General features: G+C 41.5%; 3 protein-coding genes across 3 annotated transcripts; all 3 read right to left on the reverse strand.

The window, feature by feature from the left end:
* Nucleotides 1–13: 13 nt before the first annotated feature.
* rbp3 (retinol binding protein 3) lies at nt 14–5,031 on the reverse strand. Its single transcript, XM_088438418.1, has 4 exons — nt 3,779–5,031; nt 3,515–3,705; nt 2,121–2,263; nt 14–1,077 (listed from the first exon to the last, which is right to left on the reverse strand). Exons 1-4 carry the CDS (start codon nt 4,970–4,972, stop codon nt 752–754), a joined length of 1,854 nt encoding a protein of 617 aa, XP_088294544.1. The 5' UTR covers nt 4,973–5,031; the 3' UTR covers nt 14–751.
* Nucleotides 5,032–7,847: 2,816 nt separating this feature from the next.
* Nucleotides 7,848–10,839, reverse strand: gdf2 (growth differentiation factor 2). Its single transcript, XM_088438948.1, has 2 exons — nt 10,346–10,839; nt 7,848–8,957 (listed from the first exon to the last, which is right to left on the reverse strand). Exons 1-2 carry the CDS (start codon nt 10,686–10,688, stop codon nt 8,071–8,073), a joined length of 1,230 nt encoding a protein of 409 aa, XP_088295074.1. The 5' UTR covers nt 10,689–10,839; the 3' UTR covers nt 7,848–8,070.
* A 944-nt stretch (nt 10,840–11,783) lies between these two features.
* Nucleotides 11,784–16,843, reverse strand: gdf10b (growth differentiation factor 10b). Its single transcript, XM_088438947.1, has 3 exons — nt 16,436–16,843; nt 13,540–14,369; nt 11,784–13,273 (listed from the first exon to the last, which is right to left on the reverse strand). Exons 1-3 carry the CDS (start codon nt 16,662–16,664, stop codon nt 13,082–13,084), a joined length of 1,251 nt encoding a protein of 416 aa, XP_088295073.1. The 5' UTR covers nt 16,665–16,843; the 3' UTR covers nt 11,784–13,081.
* Between the last annotated feature and the right edge of the window lie 3,089 nt (nt 16,844–19,932).

Consider the following 19,932-nt stretch of genomic DNA (forward strand, 5'->3'; position numbering starts at 1 on the left):
CATCCAACACACATGAGATTTTTTTTGTGACATTTTTATTTGGTCACAAGTCAATTTTCATGTCATTTTAACAGCAGATTGGACAAACATTTCAAGTTTGCAATACACCAGGATGATGAACAACGGTTATTATTTTAGAATAATAAAGATTATTAGTAAAAGCTCAAATTACTTTCAAGTTTCCACTAAGAAGTACCTGTAACACTATTACCATATTTTCTGCACTATAAGGCGCACCTTAAAGCCTTAATTTTTTTAAAAAGCTGATCGTGCGCCTTATAATCAGGTGCGCCTTATATATGGATCAATATTCAGATTGGGATTCATAGATGGGGAATGAACTGAAAAAGTAAGCTTTATCTCTTTTGTTTGTGTGTTTACAGTTGAACAAGTTGGTCATATTGACTGAGTTATGATGCTATTGAGAGTTATTTGCGTTATTGTTATTACTTTGAGTATTACGATATTGCGATTGAAAAAGTTTGAAAATATGTCATTAATTGAGGGTGCGCCTTATAATCCGCTGCGCCTTATAGTGCGGAAAATACGGTAGTTCGTTTTTGACATGACTTGAATCATGATGTCATCCAGGATGAAATAAAAAACTGAAATTAAAGACCCTGTTTTAATCGTTGCAAACAGACTAAGCCGGTGAAAATAAAATCGCATTCTCTTCTTTAAATATACGCGCTCATTGAACAATTCCGATTATTTCGTCGTAGCAAATTTGGACCTTTTTCTGTCTCGACATTCACTTCTGACCAGCCAGGTGCTTGTTTAAAATGCCCTTGGCAGTTTCCAGGGCCGCCACCGCCGAGACGGGTATGTGAGGCGCAATGCCGCTCCTCTCCCAGGCCGGCGCCAAGGTATCGTCGGAGCGGACTGTGGGGATACTGAGGAAGACGTCGCTAGCGCCGACTTGGAAGGTCTTGGGCGGGTGGGATCCCCCGGAAGTGGTTTCTCCCACTATCATAGCGCGGCCCAGCCTCTTCATGATAAAGACGAATTCCTCCGCCGCACCGGCCGTCGCTCCGCTGGTCAGGATGATCAGAGTCTTCTTGGACCCGTACCTTGCACCTGAATCAAACAGGAAGTGATTGTTCGTAATAATAATTTGAAGCTTCGAGTCTTAGCAGAGCAGTCTGATGGTCTGTAAGAGAATGGGAGGGAGGAGCTAAAGAAGAGCGTCAAATACGAAATGCTATATAGTGATACCTCTTGCAAAATTAGTTAGTTACGTTGCGAGAGACACTTTTTTGGGACGTTCAATTTGTATGTTTTTATTTAATATTTCCAGTGAACCATTTAGTCCACAGGATCAATAATATGTATTTTGGGATTATTCTGACCGTGTAAATTTAGTTAAGTTTAGTTTGGGGTCATGCGGAGTGCTTCCTGTGTGATGTCATTGATAAAGTACTAACAATGTGCTAATAACGGTAATGTCAGAGGTCCAATGCAGTATGTTACATATGTGTTTTATGTGAATGTGTACAATGTTAGCCGTAGCTAATGCCAATTATATTTTTGTCAGTTCTACAATCTAAATTGTTGGTGGGACGTGTGGCTGAAATGAGTCAAGATGGAAAATATTCCAATTTGTATCCGATCCTTTGCAATTTCAGCCTGAACGTCCAGATCGCATTATCCAACTAGCACGTAACAAGCAAGCAACAAACAGCACAATTCTGCGTTCAAAAATGCGGAACAGGGTTGGAAAAAACAAAAGAATAGTGGACATAACGGAGACAACTCAACTTTGTCTCGCAACAGAGAAATTGCTGGCTCTATACAAAATGCCATGACCGAAAACCTCAATCTTCCCCTCTTCAATTTCCTTCTTTAATGCATCAGATTGAAAATATATCAGTGGTTCTTCCCAAAACCCGTTATGTTAAGCACATCTACTAGATTTGACGTCACGGTGTCCTCAACGCGCACGTGGGACAGTTTGGGGCCATTACAGGTGGCATTTACCTAGAAATGTGATTGACCTCACAAAAAAATCGGAATTTGCCATACCCAAGTAAAAGCCTTACGCATTAGTCAAGAATCCAGGTTAGCAGTACCGTATCACAGAACGGCATTTATTGCGCTGGCCCATTGCCGTATCCAATTACCCGTGAGTTCAGGCAGTGTCTTGAGCTCCGTGGAGATGCCAGACTGTCTGTCTGTCAGCTTGTCCAGTACAAGTTCCTGGTCGGCATCAAAGAAGTAAGAGCAGAAGCCAGCGATCGCTGTGGTAGGCCCACCGAGGTTGTTCCTGCAAAAAGTGTCGTTAAGCAAAGGTTATCTTGGGTTGTCTGATACATAGTAAGACAAGATGCTTTTACCTAATAATTCTTACGAGCGGGTTTAAGTTAACCGTGAAGGCTTGCATTTGATGTTAATTTTTCATCCACTGGAATTTGTATGGGCTCGTTTTGTATGAATTGGTTTTCTAAAATACAAGTATTGGCCAAAAAGAAAAATAAATCATAGAAATGTTAAAAAAAAATAGGATATTTCCTCTACAAACGATTTTTTTTTTCCTTCTAGACTGGGAAAACGGTCTGGGCCAGGTCGCCATGATGTGCAGTTTTGAGGCGGGACAAACCAGACCAGAACTGTTGGGGGGCAAAAAAATAGACGAGTGGACATGTCGTCAGATGAACGACACGCAAAAGCCAAGTGGTAAATGGCAGCAATGGAGGTGGAGTCATGCGATGTAGCTAGTCAGAGAATCTTTTTTTGCGGTAAAAATATGATCCTTGAATTCAAAGCTCAATGGAAAAAAACTATCGTCCTTCCAGCGCATCACTTTGAATGTTATTGGAAGGTCACCAACATTCACCAAAACGTCACCAGAGATGACCAAAACGTCGTCAGAGGTCACCACAAAATGAAACCATTAAAACCGTTGGCGAATGTTTGACAAACTTTGGCGAATTTCGGCATATTCCCTAGTAAGGGTAGCCTAGGCTAGCTTGGTGTTTCTTGATTATCTCCAGCTTCGTTTCCATATAAATCGTCTTTTTACTCGGCTCTTTATCATCACTAGCAATCTTGGGACCCGTGGCTGAATCATTCAACTAGAATTAAGCAGTAAAATGGAATATAAATACGGTTTTGTAATCACTCACGATCGACCAAAGCTTTACCGTTCCGCCATTTTGAAACGAGTGAGGCTGAACAATAGCAGCAGCATCACCGTGAGGAGAAGCCGACCAATAGCAGACCAGCATTGTAGTGACGCCTTGCACGGAGGCAGTTGAGACGGCAAAAGAAAATAAGTGCAATTACCTAAAAACGTCTGCGGATGGAGACAAAACAACACAAATACAGCCAACCCCCTTAGGGTCATGACAGTTGTATTTCTCGCAAAACCGGGAAAAAACTCTATGTTCCACATCGCAACATGAAAAACATGCTGTAACACGGGGGTCCACTGTACTGCACAACCATTTTAATGGACTGTTTATTATGAAAGACATTTAGAAGAGATACGCAACCGCGTTGGTCAAAAAGCGCCTACCTGAGGTCGACGATCATTGCGTTAGTGTTGACAACTTTGTTCCAAACATGTTCCACGATAATCTGAGCAATGGTCTTGACTTCCTCGAAGTCTCCGAACATATCAAAACGCAGGTAGCCGATGTTGTTCTCGAAAACGTCCGTGTGGAAAGAGACTTTGATGAGATCGATGTACATCTCCGGAGTAAAATTCTGAGGAGACAGACAAGAAAGATATTCAAAGATTAAAAAAAAATGACGTTCTCGACGTGCTCTGAGGTCTTACAATAGGGGGCGGGACCGGGGTGTTGCCGGTGGTCTTCAGGCTCTTGTCCCCGGATAGGATCTTCAAGTCTGCGGACAATTTTTCTTCGAGGTCGCTTTTAGAGACAACCAAGCTGTAGCGGCTCTTCTCGAGGAGTCCTTTCAGCTTCGCTGCGACTTCGGCGCCGTTCTCCTCAAACGCGTAATTGTCTGCGATCAGGGCCGCCGAGCCCTCGACGATGGCGGGCACTTGGCCGCGAAGTCGAACGATCTTGATCGCCGTCTCCAGGGCGTCCTCCGCGTCCACTTTAACATCAGGGGTGACCCCCGTTTGCTCCCAGGTCGAACCGGTGATGGGGTTGATGGACTTCGCGGTAGGCAGAGTAACGTAGAAGTCCGTGTCGCCCACTTGAAATCGATCCACTTTTACCGAACCCCCGGCGGTTTTCTCTCCGACAATGGTGGCCCTCTTCAGGTTCTGGAGACAGTACGCGACGTCTTCAGCTATGCCCTTGGTGTTCTTGCTGGTGAGGACGATGAGAGGTTTGCTCGCGCCGTATCTCTCGCCCAACAGGGCGGGCATGGACAGGATTTTGGTGGTGGCGTTGGAAGGACGATCGTAGACGCTGTCGATGTGAATCACAGATTCACCCGCGGTGAAGTACGAGACGATGTAGGAGAGTCCCGTGATGTCCCCGCTGATTGTTTGACGCAAATCAAAGATAAGCGCCGAAGTCGGCAGGACTTTGTTCCAGACCAGATCTACCAGCATCTGGCCGATCTTGTCGGCGGCCGCCTCCCCGAGGATGTGATCGATCCTCATGTAGCCGATATTGTCCTCCAAAATGTCCAGCTTAATGGCGTTCTGGAGCATGGCGACCAGTTGCTCGGGAGGTAGGGCAGGCATTTGTGGGGCAACTACAGGGACGAAGTCCGGCTCATAGGAGACCTTCAGGCGCGGGTCGCTGAGCGTGCCCTGGAGTCCGGCGCTAAGGACCCGAGACAAAGACTCACCATCCGGAATCCTGAGGATCTCGGTATTGCTGCCGGCTGCCGCGATGGCTTCCTTCAGTCCTGCCAGCTTCTCTGGCGAGCAGTAATTGTCCAAGACGATCGTTACCATATCGACGATGAGGCTCGGCGGAAACGCCGCACGGACGAACGCGACGTTACCGAAAACCAGAAGAAACGGCAACAGGAATGGAGCCCTTGCCATTTTCGCCAGCCGGTGTCTGCGAAGAGCTTCTTGGTCAAATGCCTCTGTTATGGCTGCCCGATTTCTGTTAACACACTTATAAGAAGCTTTAGCCCGCAATAAACCTCTAATCCTATTATACATTTTGTAAGGCAATAACAAGCTCGCCAAGTGGGCGTCGAGTCCGGGAACCATTTCTAAAGATACGCTAAGCAAGTTTAAACAAGGTGTTTTGAGCAGCTATGCCACATCAGCTTTGTCATTTGGTGAGCTGTATAAATGACACATCGCCGTTTTAAATCAAATGATTTCGGCAGAATCCTCCAAAAAATACGTCATATATCTGGAATGGCTTTTCGTCTTTATTACAGACATTTTTCTCATCGTTCTTCTTTCGTTATGTGGACAATACTGCTTTACAAGCTTGTATAAGGCGCCGTTCTCTTTTTATTTTAAATGTGCTGTGTCTCCCTCTGCTGGTTGAAAGTATAACTGTCCACAACAAAAACAAAATAATCCTGCGTCACTATTTCTGTATGTTTGACGACTACATAAAAGGTCTCAAAAAGGCTGGTAATAAATGAATTGAGTTACTCTAGGGACTAAAGTAATCCAGTACTTTGAGTACTTCAGTACTTAAAGTAATGACGGACTAACTTCAAAGTGATTGCTTTAGTACTTTAGTATCTACAAAAATTACTTTATTGCTTGATTGCCAAAAGTAATCACTTTACTCGACCATCCTAAGGTAATCAATTACTTTTGTACTCAAGGAACTAATTCATTACTTTAGGCAGTTAAGTACAAACGTTATCTATTACTTTTTGAAACAAACTACTAAAGTGATTCATTCGTGCTAAAGTAATCAACTACTCGAATACTGCATCACTCAAGTAATTGATTACTATTAGTAATTTGATATATAAAGTAATAAACGCCAAACCCTAAAGTAATCAAATACTCCATTACTTTAGTACGTAAACTAATTTCTGCAGTACTTGATTGAAGTCATCAATTCCTTGATTGTTTACCTAAAGTATTCAATGACGTAAAACTTATTTTTCTAATATAAAAGATTAGTTTCCGACGTAATTCATTTAGTACCAGCCGTTTTTAGACCCCGCCTTCAGCTAATAAGTATCTAGAATTGGAAAAAAGTGAAAATATGTCTTTAGGTTTGGATACGTTAATTAATAAATGAGCTTAGTTGGATGATTACATTTGCGATGAACCAAAATGGATTTTACCATGAGGAAAAAAATCCTCTGTTCCCAAGTCTTTACTAGGCTAGGTGGATAACATTCCTCTTGGTAAATGAACAAAAATTCCCACGAATGTACACTTTTAAGCACGCAAATGCGCTCAAAAGCCTGATCATACTTACATACACAGTGTGTACTAAATAACAAACAGATCAAAACGAACAGGACACTAATTAATGTGCTTTTGCGTAAAGTTGCAGCAACCCGAAAATATTCAACAGTATGTGCGCATATTCGCTATTGGCAAGGCTCCTCTTGGAGCTGGGATAATCTTTTTAGTGAATTAACGTCTCAGTATGCATAGAATGTCAGCCGTCACAGTCGCTAATCTATTTTAAGCTTTTTAGCCCCCTGAGAGATTGAACTTAATAAACAAGAGTTTATCGGGAAAGTTTTTCGACAGTATTTTATCAAGAGGTAATTTGACCCAGCCCAAAATTTTCCACCGCCCAAGAGTAAGATTTTTACAGGGTTTCCGCAGATATCGGTAAATTTAGTTCAATACAGACGCAGCGATAGGTTTTCAAATGAAAGACAAATTAATTGGAACATGAAGCAAGTAAACTAAATTGTAACGGCTCTCCTTTGCAATACAATATTTCATCCAAAAAGTGTCTTGCAGTGTTTAGAGCATAGGTGTCGAATTCCAGTCCTCGAGGGCCGGCATCCTGCATGTTTTCCGGTTTTCTTTCCCCAACACACCTGATTCAAATAATTAGCTCATTAGCAAGCTCTGCGGGAGCTTCGAAATGATCCCGATCATTTGAATCAGGTGTTTTTGAGGGAAAAGGTTTGAAAACATGTAGGATACCGGCCCTCGAGGACTGGAGTTCCACACCTGTGGTTTAGAGGGTACTCAGTTCAGTACGCTTTTGAAAAAGTTTGAGGACCACTGCTCGAGCACATCGGAATATTTACCTTTTTGACTATTGTGGTTCACATTGCCGCATGATGATGATGCTCTTCGTTACCTAAATTCCTCCTGTGTAGTGGTTCACATTTTAAGTCAGTGGGGGTTGGACGCTGCTAAATCAGATCCTAAGTGATAAAAGCCTGACTACCAAGCACATTTTGTATAATAATTTACTAATATAGGTCAATATATTGTTTAATTACAAATGTACAGATTTATATTGACAGTTTTCCCTCCTGTTTATGTATTTTTTTCTAAAAGACAGTCACTTTACAGCGGTGCCTAAATTTACTGCAATAACACTCCTTCCTGAAGCAGTCTAACAGCCTGTTAATACTCGGTCTTGTTCAGCCGCAAATGATGTTTGCTGTTGTCGTATAAACCTGAACATCTGCGCGTCGTTCTATCGACGGCGGCTTGGCAATATAAAAAGGGCGTTTTGGCAGCAACTCTTCATGAATATTGCAAGCGGTGCGTTTGTGGCTGTGGGTGAGAGAGCTGCGCAGAGATGTACATGTGGGGGAGGAAAGTGAGGTGTGAGCAGATGCGTGGATAAAACTTGCGTTGTAGGGAACATTTGGGCGTGGGGGGTTATTCTTGAGAGTTGCCGGCCGCTCACCTCTCTCTGATGCGCTGTGTGTTGTGTGTTGTTGAAGTAAATAAAGTTTATGCCCAAAGATTTTGTACAACAGTCAAAAGATCACTGGGTAATGGACAGAAAGCTAGGCAAGGTTTTATTAAACACATTTCAGACATTTTATTTATGTACGTCCAATGTTCGTCAGGGCGGGGGGGCAAATCCTACCCGGGGTTCACTTATCAGGAGGGTTTCCCAGTCCGCGTTAACCGTGAAAAACAAGGGGGCGCTGTGTTCATAAAATATTAAGACCGCATAAATACAGTTTTAATAATAATAGCAGGTGCGATAGCTGTTTTTTTCCCGACTACCTGCATCCACACTCCGCCACCCGCATCTCCTCGTACAAGTATCTGATAGTGACGAGTCCGTTCTCCCGATACATGACGGTGATGGGGTCCAGTTTGATGGGGACGCAGCACGCCATGTTGGTCTTCTTGGGGTTGCGGATGTTCATCAGCGTCTGGATGAGGGCGTGCTTGGATGGGCTGGATTCGTCCGTCAGCGGGTGGTAGCAAAGTCCCCGACATTCAAAGGCGTCGTATTCCGGAGGTGCCACGATCCAACTGTCCCAACCGATGTCCCTGAAGTTGACCTTCAGAGACGTCCGCCTGCAGTATTCCCGCTCGGCCTTTCTCCTCTTGCGACGGTACTGAGCTCCGGGAATCCTGTTGGCCAGATGATCCCCGGCGTTCCGCTTGGACTCCGACTGGAAGATGGTTTCTTCCTCGTGGAGGATCATCTCCTCCAGTTCTTCCTCGGCCTCCCGCCTCCTGCCGCCGAGGTCGTCGGAGAAAACGATCAAAGCCGCCGAGGTGTTAGATCCCAAAGAAAGACTCAAGCTCAGAGAGCCGCCGTCGCAGTCGTTTCGCTCCACGACCACATCGAATCCGGTTATTCCGCGTCCCGACGCGTTCCTCGCGGCCGAGGTGACGTCCAACGTCGCCCACGTCTTCTGAGAACCTCTCAACTCTTTGCCGGCCAGAAGCTTGGGGTGGGATTTCAAACGGCGGTAATCCGTTTGGTAGATATTGACGGAGGCGGTGAAACCGTGGTAGGTCACCCTTGACCCGCCGTCCGGGAAGAAGAAGAGATGTAGCTCGGCTTTGATGACCTTTTCGTGGCTGGGTACGCTGATGTTGAACAGCAGCCTGTGTCTTGACGTTGGACCGTTTGTCACGGAATGTGTGATATCTGGAAGACGGATACGGACGGTTGAGAAGAGTCACGCTAAACATGTGGCCGGCGGGTAAACAGTTATGACCATACATACGTAGTGTGTGCGTGATGCAAACGTAGTGTGAGTTTTTTTTATATCATTTGCATGATTTTTCAGGCTCCTTTTTACACCTAAAATTCACTTTTCTTGGTCTACTAAAATCTTGCATTTGAGGAAGGGTGTGTAGACTTTTTATATTCGCGCGATCTGTTACGCTAAATTTTTACACCTGAAACCCAATGAATTTTCTAAGGTTAAAACCTTGCATTTGAACAGGGTCCGACTTTTTATAGTTTTTGTACGTCACATCTTCGTTAGACTCGGTGTTTGATACCTGAAAGCCACTTTTGTGATGATTTTTATTTACATTTCGAAAACCGGACATTTAAACTTGGCTTTTTATATTCGTTGTCTTCTAATTGTCATGATTTTTTTTTTCGCTCAATTTTTACACCTGAAACCAACTTTTGAAATGATTTTTTTCCCCTTGGTCCATCACAAACCCTGACATTTCAAAAGTGTTGCGTAGACTTTTTATATTTGTTATTTTTCACATCAAATTTGCATGATTTGTGTGGCTCATTTTTTACACCTGACGCCCACTTTTGAAAAGATTCCGTGATAAAACCTGGCATTTCGACAGGGGTGTGTAGACTTTTTATATCCATCATACTGTATTTCCCAGCAAATTTCCATTATTTATTTTTTTTTTTTTGGCTCATGATTTGCACCCGAAGTTTTGACCGAGTTTTGACCGAATTTTGAGATGATTTTTCTCTGTCCATCACAAAACCTGACATTTCAACAGGGGTGTGTCGACTTTTTGTATTTGTTATACTGTAATTCACATCAAATCTGCATGATTTGTTTGGCTCAATTTTTAGACCTGAAGCCCACTTTTGAAATGATTTTTTTTTGGTCTATCACAAAACCTGACATTTCAACAGGGGTGTGTAGACTTTTTATATTTCCCATAAGATCTACATGATTTGTTTGGCTCAATATTTACACCTGAAACCCACTTTTATGATTTTTCTTGGTGCATCACCAAAAACCGGGCATTTAAACAAGGTTGTGTAGACTTTTTGTATTGTTATATTCAACATCGAATTTGCATGATTATTCGAATACAATTTTTTTTTTTTTGCACTTGATGCCCGCTTTTGTCAATATTTTTCTTGGTTCATCACAAAAGCTGGCATTTCAACAGGGGTGTGTAGACTTTTTATTTACTTCCATCAAATTTGCATGCCATTTTTTGTCTCAATGTGTGCAAAATATATGAAACCATCAGGGCTTCGGACAACACAAATCTCGACTTCTACTTTGACTGCACTTATTTATTAGAACTTTCGCATCGTACCTTGGACGCCGAAGCTACGGATAACATCGGACTGAGGTCTCGCCGTGCTGTCTGAGGCGTATTTGTTGTACAGCTCCATCATAAACTCAGGCGGGCAAATTTTCCCCTGCTCCTGCGGTACGTCGGAAAGGTTGAGTTTCCTCAGGAAATCTTCTTTGATGCTCCCGAGTAGATTAGCCATCCTGGAGTCCTCGTCCTCCTCCTCCAGAAGATCTTCCTGCGTGGAGTAAAACCCTTCCAGGTCGCTGCGGATATCATTCCCCAGCGGCTTGCAGGTGCAGGAACCTGTCGAAAGCACCAAACTCAAACACACCTGGAACAAGAACCTCCCGGTGTTGCGCATTTTTCCAACAAACGACTATGCTAGCTTTTGTGACGGCTAGTTTGGGCAAAATAGATCCGCAGTGAAAGCACCCGTGGCAGTGATGTCCATTCCCATGCTCCCGAGAGTAAACACATGGGGGGGACTAATGTCAACTAAAATAGTAGCACGGCCATGCTTATCGCCGCCATTGGTGGCTTCTTTTAAGCTTTGTTATCGCTGGAAGGCCGTCCGCTAATGAAGACAGTGTAAACACTTGACGGCGGTAATGAGGGTGGTCCTGGAACAGGCGAGGTTACTTGCGCACGGGGTGAAAGCGTCAAGGCCGGCGGGAACAATAACAAAGAGAAAGTCTATTAAAAGAAACACAGCGCGACTCCTTTCGCGACGCAGTTACGCATTTTCAACGCTCGGAAGCAGGGCTGCTCGATTAATCGAATTTCAGTCACGATTTAGGCCGAAATGAATTAAGATGATCCCAGGCGACAGAAACATTTAAAAAGACGGCTGCCGTACACGTCCAATCGAGGACTTTGTCATCCTACCACCAGGGGGCAAACGAAAGCTTGAGACTTAAAAGTCTTTAGGTGGAAATGTTTTCCACAAGTTTGCAGGAGAAAAATCATTTTTTCATGTGCTGGCAGTAGATGGGTTTCGAGTTGTTCTTTTATGTTTCTAACTGAGCAATCTAGCACATTCTTCTACGAACTAAACATACAGACGAGCGAGCCGAGTTGCACCCTGGATTTGATTGACATGAGAACGCAATTTGTATTTGCTGCCGCCATCACCAAACTGTCATAAAGATGGAAGACGGGAGGGGGGGATTTGCACGCGAAAACCAAGCCGATGCGCCTGGGGACGTTGGCCCAAGTCCAGTCCTATCTTCAAATTCCTTGTCTTTCAAGCCGTGAACCCGTGCAGCGTTTTTGTCAAATGATTTCCAATGCGGCCCATTCATGCTTTTTGGAAGTTCCCACTGTGTTCATACAGTTATGGAAGTTAATGACCTAATCGCCAAATAGCGAAGGCATGCATGAAGGAAACCAACACAGCAGGGAAAGACATTAAGAGGCATCGTTGTGTAAAAATACAGATTGGAGTTACTTTAATGTAAACAAAACATTGTCATTCACTTATTACTGGCAGATAAATGCAACGTAAAACCTTATAAAATACATGAGTGGCTACAAACATGACAAATAATAGTAAATTTCCTGCCAAGCATCTGCAGTATATAGTATACAATTATTAAAATCTCAAATATAGTTTCTATAAAAGGAAAAAAAAGACCAATAGTTTACGTTAGCATTTTATACTATTCACTGTACATATAAACTATACATATTGGATTTTAACGTCGAGCCTTTGCCTGCAGTATTCCTAAACTGGCCAGCAGGGGGCAGCAACACACAAGATTTCCTATGAAATCTACTGATGGCAGACCGTACGATGATAAAAATGCGCTCATTATGTACAACATAACGGGGAGATTAAGAGACGAAATGCAGCGGTAAAAAAAAGTACCAAATCAAATCAACTTTTTTTTCCCATATTATCTTAGGTCTAGTAAGTACGCAGGTTGCTCGCACCTACTGGAGGATGACATGTTTGTTTGTTTGTTTTTTGCTGTGGACACCCGAAAGAGAAGAAATGCAGTGTTCCCGCGTTTACAGCGTAGTTTACCTTCCTCAAAATACTCGCAGTAATCAAAATCCGCAAAGTAGAGATTGAACCTTTATTTCCCATCTTTCTTAAGTATATTTCTTCAGTTTAAAAAAACTCTATATGCTGTATTTTTTTCTCTGATCTAATCTAGGAGGAAAAATACCCGGAAAATTTGTGAGATAAATCTGCAATAGGTATGGGTATGGGAAAAATGGGAATTCATAAAAAAAGAGTTTTTTTTGTAATTAAAAAAAAAAAGTATTCTTTTTAATGATCTGTCCAAAAAAAAGAAAAATTTCAACCAGCAAAAGAAAATATAAATGCATATCCCTCTATCGAGTGCAATCGCAATAACCAAACCGGGATGTAGCGAGGGAACACTGTAGTTGTAGTAGTTCTAAGCGTAGTCTTTCAGACATACTTTAGTGCGCTACAAAAATCATTGCATTCTCTCAAATTACCACTAGATGTCTCCAAATCTTATGTTATGGTCTATTGTGGCCTATACTTTCTGGTATACTAAATAATTCGGTGTTTGACATCATACATTCACCAAAGCTCTCCAAGGCTCACTGAGATGAGTCCTTTAAGGTTGCTTGGAAAAAATTGTGGTAGTTATCAAAGAAAAAAAAAATGCAAGTAAAGGCCTGAGTTTCTTTTCAACCAGTACCAAGGAAGTCCCAACTGCATTTGACCACTGCCTGCACTTTGACCCTTGACCTGTGAGACGGGCTCTGCATTGGCTCCTATCGGCAGGTGCAGGTATCCACAGACATTCCTGGATAAACCTTGAGCACCAAATTCCTGTCCAGGTCCAGGAAGAGCACACTGAGGGGACTCATCTTTTCTGGCACGCAGCACGGCTCCGGAATTCCTGGAACGATTCCCACAGCCCGGACGATGCTCTGGATGGTGGCGTGATTGGAAGGACGTACCACCTTGACGAATAGAAAACGAGGGTGAGTACTGCATACGTGTGCGTGTGGTGTATGCTTTTAAATATGGTATGATTTAAATGAATAAATCGCTTGCACATAGTTCAGCCGTAGTTGTGCAACATGACAGGCATTTATATATATATATTTTATATATACAGCTGTTGCTCTTGATACTTAAATGCAAATTGGAGTCCTGAAAATATGACATCCTTATTTCAAACAAGTAACCAGGGGGATTTAGTTCTATGGACAATGTTTTAACTGACCTTCGGGATGGGAAATCCACAAGAGCCAGCACAGTAGTAGGCGTCAAATGACTTGGGCGCTAGAACCCATTCACTCCATCCAATGTCGGCAAAGTCCACCCTGAGGTATCGTCTTGCGCAAACCTTGGGCTCGCTCCATTGTCTCCTGCGGGCCTTCTTCATCGTCCTCTCATCAAAGCTCAGCACCTCCCTGCTCTCCTGGTTCTGCTTCCTTCCGGCTTTGATTTTGGATTTGCTAGGGAAATAGGTGCTCTGCCACAGTTCGTGGTTCTTCACGGTGTTGGACACGTCCTCTGGAATGTCGTTGGTTTGGATGCGCAGCCGCAGCTCCCTCCGGATTCTCGAGGAGGAGGTGGACGCATCGTCGCCGGCGGGGAAAGATCCGTATCTCTGCAGGGTTGCGGCAACGCTGTTGGGCTCATCGATGGCTTGATCATCGGCGTAAACGATTATAAAAGGAACGTTGCCTCCAAAGAGGCGATCCTGGTTGTTAAGACTCGTCTCCACCGTGACGATCAGATCTTCTTCTCTGGCTTGCTTGATCGCAGTCGTAACATCCCGTGATTGCCACGCCCCTTTCTTAAAGGAGCTCACGCTGAGGTTTCCCAGCAGGGTTGCCGAGGAAGAGTTTGCCGACAATCCGCGGAAGAGGATCCGAAGAGAAGATGGATGTTGATGGGCGGAGGCAGATGGACGACGAGATCTTCGGAAACGCCACGGCCGCTGCGGCTGACGCTTGTGGAAGAAGTGGAAGGAGGCGGAGAGGATGACCTCCGAGTCTTGGATGGAGGAGAAGTTGAAGTAGAACATTGCTTTTCCATGCGGGTCTCCTAGGGAATGGGGGACACAAGAAGAACTTTCATCTTTGTTTCAATCCCAAGGATTTATTTATTTACCGTAAATTTCAGACTTTTTTCTCACGATGTGAGCCCTGGGGCTTTTAGTCTAGTGCAGCTTATCTGCTGTTGTTTTACTAGCCAGCCAAGGGGCAATCGACCAATATAGCACATGTATAAAAATTATGTGTACTTTGTAAAATATCTTGCATAAAAGTTTGTGTCACGTGTAAATTTGATATTTACTGTATATAAAACGCATGTCACCTTAAGCAATGACAGCTCAACTACGTGCAAGCGATTTATTCATTCAAACAAATGTATAATATGATTGTATATATTGTGCAATGTGTTTATACATATATTATATAAAATAATCAATCAATTAATCAAAGGGAAATAGAATATGCTATTGAAGTATTAAGAAATTTAAAAAAACTTCCATATACGTCTATTTGTGAAAATATCTGATGTTACGACCTGCGTCTTATTGTATGGTGTGGCTTATCTTGTACTGTGTGTCCTCTCAATATCCAGCCTATTTATTTGTGTCCACTGTTGTATCCATTTTGTCTCAACAAGGCAGCAAAATTAATTGCATCCCTTTCAAACACATGGGACATCAGTGCAAAGGCCAGGCTGTCCTCCTGACAGTAGGATAGCTCGTATGAGTCAAAAGACAAAGAGTCAAGACAAACGTCCTCTACAGTGGACACAAATAGCACTGCATACTCTGGAACAATATCGCTTAATAATTATTATTGTAAGTTTTCATTTACTGCGAAATCCCTTTCTGGAAGATTTGATTGACTATAATGACATCATCCAGTATATCGCCCACTTTTGAGCATGATTAGCTAAATCATGGAAAATAGGAAGCACGCTGAATCGGCTGTCACACACGTGACAAAAAAACTCCTCTTAGATCAATGCTCACTTTACTACCTAAGCACTGGATACGTGCAGCGGTCAAGTAATATCCCATATGGAAATGCTTATTGGTTTTGTTTGGCCGTGTTAATAGTTGCTCGTCTAACACCTTGGACTTGTACAGCTACTGGATCCATGATAAAATGTGGCATATATACACCGATATATATATATATATATATATATATATATATATATATATATATATATATATATATATATATATATATATATATATATATATATATATATATATATATAATTTGCTTTTGTTTGCTTCGTATAAGTTTGTTCTATTTCAAAGAAAATAAATAAAAAATTGTATTTTTTGTCCGGTTCGACTTGGGTGAAATGAATGTCAATGGATAAATACATGTAAATACAAATCCACCATGCATTTTCTTTTAAAGATAAATAAAGTTGCTATTTTTAGACTAGTTTGACTAAAAAGGAAGAAAACTGCAAACACAATTGTGACGTCAACCTGCAATCAAAAAAGTTAGTCATGAATGAAAATCTTGGCTAGAGTGAAACCGCAATAACCGAACAGTGATGTAGCGAGGGAACGCTCTAGTTCATAACTATTTTGTGGGTTCCATTAGTCAAGTTTTGACATGTAAATTCTGATTCAAAATATTGAACTTGTTTTTGGCTTTCGTTTCCTTTTTATAAGTTTGTTTCCCTTTTCAACGAAAATAAATACATAAAATCGAGTTTATATCTTGTCTGACTCAAAAAGAGAAAAAAAATACCAAAATATATTGCAAGGTGAACATGCAATAGAAATACAGTAGGCATGAATAAAATTCACTGTAGTACAGGCTGTATTTTTTATAAGTATAAATAAAGTTGCTATTTTTTCTCTTGTTTCATGAAATAGGAAGAAAAACTGCGAGAAAAATGGCGACGTAAACATGCAATAGTAAAAGTCGTAAATGGTGTATCGTGTGACGTAAATGTCGTAAATGAGGATCTTGGCGAGAAGAAATAGAAATAGATATTTCGATTTAAAAAAAAATACTATAATCCCGATATTTTGTGTACAAAAATATTGCAGACTGAAAAAGATAACGAATTAGTATGGTTAAAAAATATAAATCAACAAAAAAATAAATCAACTTGTGACTCACTTGGGGCAGCTGCGAAGCTCCTCACTGTGTTTCCCTGATTGTGACTGCGATGATCTTTGCTGTAGCTTTCGTAAACTTGAAACATGCTTCTGCTCACCGCATCCCGTCCGGAGTTCGGATGCGTAAAGACGCGTTGCTCCGACGCCATTTGACGCACATCCAAGCCAACCGTTTTACTCCAAGCCGGCTCCAGAATCACCAACGTGCAGACCAACAGCCACTTAGCCATAATTACTTTTGTAGAAAAAAAACAAAAACAAAATATATTCCGTAGAAATATCAAATCAGGCAGATTTAATGCGTATTCCCTGGTGCGTTATTCGAGTTTCATCCACTTTGGAAACTTCCCGGCGTGCAGCTGTTATCGCGATGGGAGGAGAATTGGAGCAGGATGGCAACTCGTTTTACTGCTCTCAAGATCGAGTGATGCGGTTTTCGAGGGTGCCCACGCAGAAATAGAACATCACGCCCACGCCCATGTAAGCAGCTGCTCTTTCCACCGGGGTGGGTCGTTATTTGGTGATGGTTTGTGGTCATTTGGCATGAAAAAAAGGCGGATTAAGAAGGAAATTGCAGGTACCAAAATTAGAATCATTCCCTTTGAAATGGAGTGCGAAGGAAATCGACTCAAGGCTTTACCGTGCGTGTATTTTTCTGACTTTGTTTTTAAGATTGCGGACTCAAATATTCTGTTGTTTTTTTTACTCGATTGAAAAAATAAATCATTTCGTCCGACAATCAAGAGGATCATTGTCTATTAAAATTGTACAATCACACCTAAAAATGTAGTTTTGTATTTATCAAAAGAAGAAAAAAGAAACATAAATCAACGTTAAGCAAACGTTAACAACTTTTTACAGGGTTTTTAGAGGTTCCGTATTAGTATGAAACAACAGAAAAAAGTGCCTGAAATAAAATATAATAATTTGATTTTGAAAAACTTAAATGAAGTACTTTAATACTTAATTCATTTAGTTCTAGTCCTTTTAAACCAAACACTTGAAAATAAATGAAAAGAAAAAGTTAATAAGTACCCGGGATCAATGACTGGATGGACTTTTAAAACTACGTAAAAATGTGCCTTTGGGATCGAATGGGTTAAGGACCAAGCTCACCATAAGAATAAATAATTGCTTGTCCAAATGCGTTGATGACCAGGAGACGTTTTAATCCAAAATCAGTTGAGATGAGGACAAAGGATGAATAGAAAACGAATGGATTGTTCCATTTCTAATTTTATTTAACTACCAATGTTTCATATTTTCTAATAATAAGCGCTCCGTCGTAACATTTCCTAATAATCTCCCTTAGCTCCACATGGACTTAACTTGTAGCCTGTAAACTGAAGTGGAAAAAAGAACGATTTTACTACACTGATTAGCTGCCACATTGGAGCTAATTGAAACCACTGTGAGGACATGTCAGGGCCACATTCGTCTCCCGCTTTATGGCCGAGCGGCTGGGAAGTAAAGAACATGTAAGGGCCCAGTTTTCTGGACCTCTCATAATTTGTGGGCTTGAAAATTCAACCCAATGAGCACAAATTGTCAGTGATCATAAAGTCACCTCATTATAGAGGCCTCGCTGCCAAACTTTCGCTCACGTCAGCCTGGTTCCTAATATAGCCGCAAAACAAAGTGGGGGTGGGAATTATACGCTATAGCAAGGATCACCAAACTTTGGGAAAATCGGACCTACTCCTTTGGTACTGTGTAATACGAAGGGCGATCCTTTTAGACTTTTTAAGTTGTCGAATTTATCATGTTATTGTTTTACGTTAATTGTTATATCTTATGTGGAGACGCCGATCAAGTTAATGGTTTCTCACAATAACCAATCTGTAATGTTTTTTTTCGCGCACCGGATTATTATGTGCACCTTCAACGGATGGACGATTTAAAAAAAAAGTTTTTCATTTATAAGGCGCAGCGCATTGTAAGGCACATAGAATAGAAGCTACAGTAGTGGCTGGGCTTGCATTATTCATCCACAAGATGGAGCTGCGCTAAAGGGAATGCCAACACAACAATCAGATTAGTAAATCAAAAACATCATCAATCAATGTTTAGACGATCAGAAATTAAAACTAAAAATGATTTGTGGACTATCTGAAAAATGGGGAAAAAAATACCTCTTGATCACATGAAACGACTGTATAGATCAATGCCAAAGATGAATCAAGAGTTTAAAAGAATATAATTATGATTTAATGAAATATTCAATATTCAATATTATATATATTCAATATTTAATGATATATATATATATATATATATATATATATATATATATTCCTCAAGATAGGATCTTAGTGAAATGCATGATGTCATTGTTTGCATGTTAAGACTCATTGACACATATTTAGCATCAATGACATCACGGGTGAGTCAGCTCTCCACTTTCGGCTCGTGAGATAAAGTACTCCCCCTCCCCCCAAAGGAGAGAAATACAGTCATTCGCTGAATTAACAGACCCAGAACCATGAGGAGGACTAGACAAGCCCACCATGTTACTTTTGGCCCAGGACTCGATCCTTCATCGCCCACCCCAACCTCCTCCCCCACTTTTTCTTTCTCCTCCCCTTTGATTTGTTTTCATACTGTTGGCTGGGGCTGAATGACCATTCATGCTGTTTTGTTGGATATGGAAGGATCCATGACATCCTTTCAAATGATGTATGCCAAGCTCTCACAAATGCATATGCAGTGAAATAAGTCCTGATGTATATGCTCTTGACTCCATGACATGAAATTTTTGTTTGAAGGTTTTTACTACAAAGGTATGCCTATGTTTTCAGAGTTAAGTGCCAATTTGCGGTTCTTGATTTTCTTGCCGAGGCAAATCTGTTTATTTATTTATTTCTGGGGTGAATTTGACAGACTGTGCGATTGTGTTGTATTCTGGTGCATAACCCTGGCGCAACTGGCAATTTGGTGAACGAAAACAGTCTTGATTTTTAACTAGTTAAAGCCAAGTTGAAGTTGTGCGGAACATAAAATGCCTTTTTGGGGGAACTGTCCACAGCTGACAGTATAATAATATATATATTATGTGTATATATATATATATATATATATATATATATATATATATATATATATATATATATATATATATATATATATATATATATATATATATATATACGGTCTGATCCAAACTCCATGGTGACTGTCAATTAGCGACCATGTGATGGATGATTCTGAACGCCTCCCATGTGAACAGCTTTCATCAGTTAATAGTGATCGCTCTCCTCGAGTGTTTTGGAAACGGCAATTTTCCCCAAAAGCGGCTCCCCCCCTCCCACCGGCCATTTATCCTCGGAGGGCCCCTGTCTGAGAACAATCATCCACTATACGTGTTTGTCAGTTATTTGAAAAATTGACAACAATCTCAAATTGCACTTCTTATTCACATCTCAGGCTGCTGGAAAAGATTTGAAAAGCCAACGAGGATAGGAAGAGTGCACGTGTTGCGAGTCCAACTGGAATGTTTGC

This window comes from Hippichthys cyanospilos, chromosome 17, assembly GCF_059441005.1.
Source record: "Hippichthys cyanospilos isolate Australia breed blue-spotted pipefish chromosome 17, RoL_Hcya_1.0, whole genome shotgun sequence".
Lineage (NCBI taxonomy): Eukaryota > Metazoa > Chordata > Actinopteri > Syngnathiformes > Syngnathidae > Hippichthys > Hippichthys cyanospilos.

Bases quoted from the DNA above. Each gene is read 5' to 3' on its own strand.
- rbp3 (XM_088438418.1), bottom strand. From the start codon at position 4,972: ATGGCAAGGGCTCCATTCCTGTTGCCGTTTCTTCTGGTTTTCGGTAAC. The intron at 2,264-3,514 runs GTAGGCGCTTTT...CACTTTTTGCAG, and splicing joins GCAATGATCGTCGACCTCAG to GAACAACCTCGGTGGGCCTA. The intron at 1,078-2,120 runs GTAATTGGATAC...TGTTTGATTCAG, and splicing joins GACACTGCCTGAACTCACGG to GTGCAAGGTACGGGTCCAAG.
- gdf2 (XM_088438948.1), bottom strand. From the start codon at position 10,688: ATGCGCAACACCGGGAGGTTCTTGTTCCAGGTGTGTTTGAGTTTGGTG. The intron at 8,958-10,345 runs GTACGATGCGAA...TCCGTCTTCCAG, and splicing joins CCGTAGCTTCGGCGTCCAAG to ATATCACACATTCCGTGACA.
- gdf10b (XM_088438947.1), bottom strand. From the start codon at position 16,664: ATGGCTAAGTGGCTGTTGGTCTGCACGTTGGTGATTCTGGAGCCGGCT. The intron at 14,370-16,435 runs GTGAGTCACAAG...CCCATTCCCTAG, and splicing joins GAGCTTCGCAGCTGCCCCAA to GAGACCCGCATGGAAAAGCA. The intron at 13,274-13,539 runs GTCAGTTAAAAC...CTATTCGTCAAG, and splicing joins GTGGATTTCCCATCCCGAAG to GTGGTACGTCCTTCCAATCA.